Source organism: Cottoperca gobio, chromosome 13 (assembly GCF_900634415.1).
Source record: "Cottoperca gobio chromosome 13, fCotGob3.1, whole genome shotgun sequence".
NCBI lineage: Eukaryota > Metazoa > Chordata > Actinopteri > Perciformes > Bovichtidae > Cottoperca > Cottoperca gobio.
This window is the reverse complement of record NC_041367.1, coordinates 23,795,431-23,801,637: the sequence shown is the minus strand read 5'-3', so window position 1 is coordinate 23,801,637 and position 6,207 is coordinate 23,795,431. Positions and strand designations below refer to the sequence as shown.

At 38.5% G+C, this 6,207-nt stretch overlaps 1 protein-coding gene across 1 annotated transcript; it reads left to right on the top strand.

Annotated features, from left to right (window-relative positions):
• The first annotated feature begins 472 nt into the window (after positions 1-472).
• On the top strand, positions 473-5,209 carry bco2b (beta-carotene oxygenase 2b). The gene is made up of 12 exons (XM_029446642.1): positions 473-539; positions 686-884; positions 977-1,188; positions 1,380-1,495; positions 1,617-1,719; positions 1,847-1,975; positions 2,456-2,616; positions 2,736-2,903; positions 3,202-3,336; positions 3,781-3,963; positions 4,284-4,394; positions 4,767-5,209. Exons 1-12 carry the CDS (start codon positions 503-505, stop codon positions 4,887-4,889), a joined length of 1,677 nt encoding a protein of 558 aa, XP_029302502.1. The 5' UTR covers positions 473-502; the 3' UTR covers positions 4,890-5,209.
• Positions 5,210-6,207: the final 998 nt, after the last annotated feature.

The window sequence follows — 6,207 nt, the reverse complement described above, 5'->3', positions numbered from 1 at the left end:
TGCTTTCATTATTCCAGAAATAGAAAGTTGCAATGCCAACCATATAAACTGGTTGCTTGTATCCTTCCATGCCATCATGAGTTATTCATTAGTTAAGCATTAATGGAGTATTTGTACCCTTTTAATAAAGTGTTACCAAAATATCCCTACCAGCTATTTATCACTGTATCTGCTTTCACCATCACGACACATATGCATGTAGATTTAGCATGACAAACTGTGTACAACAAAGTTATAATTATCACATGGAATAATGAATGACTTGCAAAGAATGATCAAGTGATTACCTCTGTGAATAAGTTACCACTTGTACCATCTTGTGATCACAAAGTACTTGTTATGTAGAGGCTTATATAATCGTGAAATCGTGTTCTGCCTGCCTACTTATCTGAATGTTTCTAGGGGGTGTCACAGACAGGAGGACAGTATAAAGCTGTGCCCGTTTGGAGAAACAGCAGAATCCTTTGACACTTCTACATGTTCAAGAGAAACATCTACAGCCATGAACACCATCACTCATCAACAGAACAAAACCCCAGGTAAACATCCTATGAGATCAGCTTTGCACAATTTCACTTTGTATTCATTATTTTCCTTAATTGATAATAATGTCGCTTATTTTGGATGTTATGTAGAAAATATGACTGTTTGTTATGCTTTTTTCTTTGCTAACTTTCTCCCATAGCACTCAAAAAAGCCAAGTCTAGGAAGAACATCAACCACTTCACAGATGTACACGGTCTGCCTTGCATTGAGAAGATTGTGAGCTCAGTTGAGGACACCCCCGAGCCCATCAGCACCAACATCATTGGCGAAATCCCAGAATGGATCAACGGAAGCTTCTTGAGAAACGGGCCCGGGAAGTTCGAGATCGGAAACCATAAGTGGGTACAAGATCTTAAAGTGTTGACACATCTACTGCAGCCGCTACATCACAAAGCTTACTCCTCTCTCCTGCTCCCTCCATTCTCATCAGGTTCAACCACTGGTTTGATGGTATGGCTCTTCTGCACCAGTTCAAAATATCCAATGGACACGTGACTTACAAAAGCCGCTTCCTGTCCAGTGACAGTTACAAAGCCAACCAGGAGCACAACCGCATCGCAGTGTCAGAGTTTGGCACTGTCACCGTACCAGACCCCTGTAAAAACTTCTTCCAGCGCTTCCTGTCAAGATTTGAATTACCAAGTGAGTATTTTAGCAAACTGCATGACAGGAACAAGACTATATTAATGCAACGAATAAGATGTCATTTGAATGCAAAATGTCTTCATTCACTTCCACATACCTAGAGCTATGAGAAATACAAAATACAAGTGAAAAGTGACTTATACTTGTGGTTGTGGCATTAACTCTGGCATCTTCCTTTTCCCATCTAGAGTCCACAGATAATGCCAATGTGAGCTTCGTCACCTACAAAGGTGATTATTATGTCAGCACGGAAACCAATATCATGCACAAGGTGGACCCTGAGACTCTGGAGACAACTAAAAAGGTAACATGATGTTGAATGTAGTTGTAGCTGATAACATTGCAGAGACACATCTGTGCAAAGCAGTTACTTTTATTTTAGAAATCTTGCAAAGTCTTTGCACTCATTTATTTGTACCTATTAGGTGGACTGGAGCAAATTCATTGCAGTGAACGGAGCGACCGCACACCCTCACACTGACCCCGATGGAACAACTTACAACATGGGAAACTCATACTCCCATAAAGGTAATTTAGGAGTTTTCTCATGCAGCATAATGTGATTCTGTATATTGCATCACTGTATGTACAGAACAACAACTCCCCACATGTCTGAAGACCTTGAGCAAGAAACTAATTGTGTCTGTGCTGACAGGAGCAACTTACAACATCATCCGAGTGCCGCCGACCAAGAAAAGCGCTGAGGAAACCCTGGAGGGAGCCACAGTGCTGTGCTCGATTCCCTCAGCGGATAAGAGCAAACCATCCTACTACCACAGCTTTGGTGAGCAAAACTTTGCACTCAAATCAAAGAGCTCATTGCTGTCACCCGTGAGCCTTGACTAATAGCCATTTAAAGAGTTAGATTCAATCTTCATGTGTATTCTACCAAGATGTCCTGTAAGGATGCATTAAGTGAAGACTTAGACGAGAATGATCCACATTAAATGATGTTTCTTCATCATGTGATTAATCAGTCTCATTCATTCAGTCAAAGTAATTCCTAGCTAACTGAAATGAAAATGATAAGAGGGCAGCAACTGATGATTATTTTCATTATAAATTAATCTGAAAATGACTTCTTAAATTAATCATTTCACATACGAAATGTGCACCTATAATCTTAAAATGTCTTGTTTTGTCAGACCAAAAGTCAAAACCCAAGTATTCAGTTTACCATGAAGTATGAGAAAGAGAAACTGAACTGAATCATCCTTTCAGAATTTAGAACAGAATCTAATAAAATCTTCTCAATCTATTAAAGCAATGTCTGAGAACTACGTGGTGTTCATTGAGCAGCCCATCAAGATGGACCTGTTAAAGATTGTGACAGGAAAGTTGAGAAATAAAAGCATCAGTGACGGCTTTCTCTGGGACCCAAAAATCAACACAATCTTCCACCTGGTTCACAAGCAGACAGGAAAGGTATGGCTCTGACCTCTCTGACCTTCAGTCCTCTGAAAAGCAGACTATTCACTTATCTTGTACTGTATATAAAGCAAATATGAGCTGCTCTCATTCTTCTGTTCAATCCTGTGTTTCAGCTAAGCTCCATCAAGTACATTGCCAAGCCGCTGTCAACGTTCCACCAGATCAACGCATACGAGGAGGACGGCTTCTTGATCATAGACATGTGTGCTTCAGATGATGGCGAGGCAATCACTAACTACAACGTCCAAAACATGCGCAAGTCTGGAGAAGATCTTGATGAGGTAAGCAGATTAAGTAAATGTCAACCCGGGGTGGTGATGGTCTAGTGGTACGCCTTCTAAACAAAACACTAGAAGGTTGGGAGTTCAATACCAGGCTGCAACCATTGTACCCCTGAGCAAGGTACTTAACCCTGAGCTGCTCCAGGGAGACTGTCCCTGTACTTAGTTCAATGTAAGTCGCTCTGGATAAGAGCGTCTGCTAAATGACCTGTAATATCACCACAAAAACAAGTTGTACGTTCAGCTGGACAATAGTTGTTTTGTTGAGGCTGAAAAGATGTTCATATTTTCCCATCAGGTGTATAACACCTTGTGTAGAGTCTTCCCACGGCGCTTTGTTCTGCCTCTCAATGTGGACCGTGATACACCCTACAACCAGAACTTGAACCGTCCCAACTGCACGGCCACCTCTATAAGACTCACCAAGAACAAGGTAGGCAGACGAGTGATCTACATGCATCAACAGAGGACACTTCCAAAGTCCTTTTTGATTTTGACAAGTCTTTGACAGGAGCATTGTAAAAAGGAGAAGGATGCAAACTTCTGATAGCACAAAGCAACATTAGGTAAATGAAGACTTTGGTCAATAAAATGGTAACACTTACTGAAATGATTGTATCATATGGTTTATGTCCTAATGGCTCTTTGCATACATGCTGTATAGTTTTTATATACATTTAATGTTCTTTAATATCACAACTGTTCAAATTTGGTTTGATACCCACACAAAGGAAATCTATTTCTTAATAACCTTTTCTTTGCGAGCGGATATACCTTTCATTTAATCGTACCAGTTAATTGTGGAAATGAACTATAGTACTCTATCTACCAATGCTCCCGGAGTTTCATTAACCACCTTGTTTCTTTCTCTGTACAGGTCTTCTGTACTCATGAGGACCTCCACGGAGAGGATCTTCATCAGTACGGAGGTCTGGAGTTCCCTCAGATCAACTATGGCAAGTACAACACCCGCTCCTACCGCTACTTCTATGGCTGTGGCTTCAGACATCTTGTCGGAGACACACTGATTAAAATGGACCTCCATGGGAAACACATGAAGGTGAGTTGAGTTTGATTTATTTCTCTCAGATGTTTCCAGCTGTTACCGCATGGCAATAATGACTTATTTTAGCGATATGTAAATGTTGTGCTGTAATATTGTATCAAATAAAAGGAAGATCAACTCTAATGTCCAATCCATGAAGATTACGAGTCAAACAACAACAGTACAACAGAAATCAGATGATTTGTAGTACTTTTATATCATCAATAACATTCCTTTAGATTTGAAGAGAGTAAAAGAAAAGTAGAATACTGTGTGATAGCAGCCAGACTGCAGCAAACTCTAAACTCATGAGTAACTACTGTATTTTCTCACAGGTGTGGGAACATGCTGGCCTCTATCCCTCTGAACCAGTCTTCGTACCGTCCCCTAATGCAACAGAGGAGGACGATGGTGTCATCATGTCAGTGGTCATCACACCCAACAAGGTCAGTCAAGTTCAGATTTTGTTTCATTTCATAATGGCAACATTACATTTTTAGACCTTAGCTTTTAAACACACTCACACTACAGGTCACGATACTCTTAGAGAAGCAGTTGAAGCTTTTTTTAGAGGGTCCAAATTCCCTAATCTCCTCCCGGCTCACTATTGGCTCAACATCATCATACATAAAACAACAGCAGGGGAGGAAATTATGGGATTTGGAGGCACTGTACCAAAATCAAGAAGTGTATCTTTAAGTATAGCAAAACACATTTGTGCTCAATTATATCAAGAGTTTCGTAAAATTTCAATTTTCAATGTCTGTTTCTGTAACTTTGGTTACAAGTTTTTTCACCCGTGTCTTAACTATTCCCAGGACAAGAGTACGTTCCTCCTGGTTTTAGATGCCAAAACATTTGAGGAGCTGGGCAGGGCTGTGGTGCCTGTCAACATCCCCTACGGCTTCCACGGGACATTCAATGCCGTGGCAGACGTATGAGGAGGAAATACATGATGAATGTACCTGACTTCACATAGAGCCACAGAAGTTAAGACAGGAGTTATTAACTATGTAAATATTGTCTGTGATTTTTGTCTCAAAAAAATGTTTTGTCACATCATACGTGAATTTAGAGGTCACTACAGAGGCATGAATGTATAGTTTGGTTGGACTTGGAGTCCTACTCACGTTTATTCATATTGTATTATTGAAGTTGTGCTCTGTTAGAAATATTTTGAAGTTGTTCTTTCTATACTTTAAACCATTGTTTTGAATACATATACATATTAAGATGAGGGGTGGCTGAAATAGTGGGCAAAATAATGAACATTGCAAGACATAAATTCAGCTCAATTGAGTTCAAGTCAGCAAAGTTTTATGACATCCTATTTTGTAAGAACCAGGAACTGATAAGTAAATGCACACAGGGCCCACCTGTTGTAAAAACATGTTAATAAACTAATGATACAATGAATGACTTGTGTATGAGTCAATAAAATGTACATTTTTATATGCATGCATGAACCACTATTAATAAAGAAAGCAGTCCTTACACATCCTGTCTGTGTGCATTCATTTCATCCTTGTAGTAATAATTGTAATTTGTAACATTATATAACACAACTGCACACACACTTTCTGTGTGTACGAGTGTAAAACATTGTATACAGGCATTGTATTCATTCTACAGAAACTACATTTTAGTCACCGATATTAAAATATTTACTAAACACTACACCAATATCATGAGTTCTAAATATTTCAAAGTAATTGTTAATGTCAATGTTTGACTTTGTGGTAACTGAGTTTGGCACTTGCACCCTCTGCTAGTCACAATACTGCTTATATACCAATTAAAAACACAAGAAGAAATGTGAAACGAACATGGAAATAAAATCAACCTTTCTCTAAACGTCCTTTAGTCAAGAGTATGGATACTTTTATTATATTTTAAATGAAATCCCTCTTATTAGCTATCAACAATGACAACCTATAACAATGTTTCTTACTTGATTGGCACTTGAATTATTTATTAACAGTAATACACACATTTCTGCATCATTTTAGTATTCTACCAAAATAAATAACAGTCAGTTTATATTAAGGCTATATTGCAAAACTTAGAATGAAGAATCAAAAGTGAAGAGAAAGAATAAATCATTCTAATATTATATTATTATATAATTCAAATATTCAAAATGAGTTTTTACTAAAGCTCATAACTCAATAAACTCTAAACAGTTAACATGTTTGTTTTATAGCCAATGCCAGATTATTAGTTAATATGACTCATATAGGAACAAAGCTGTTCAACAAA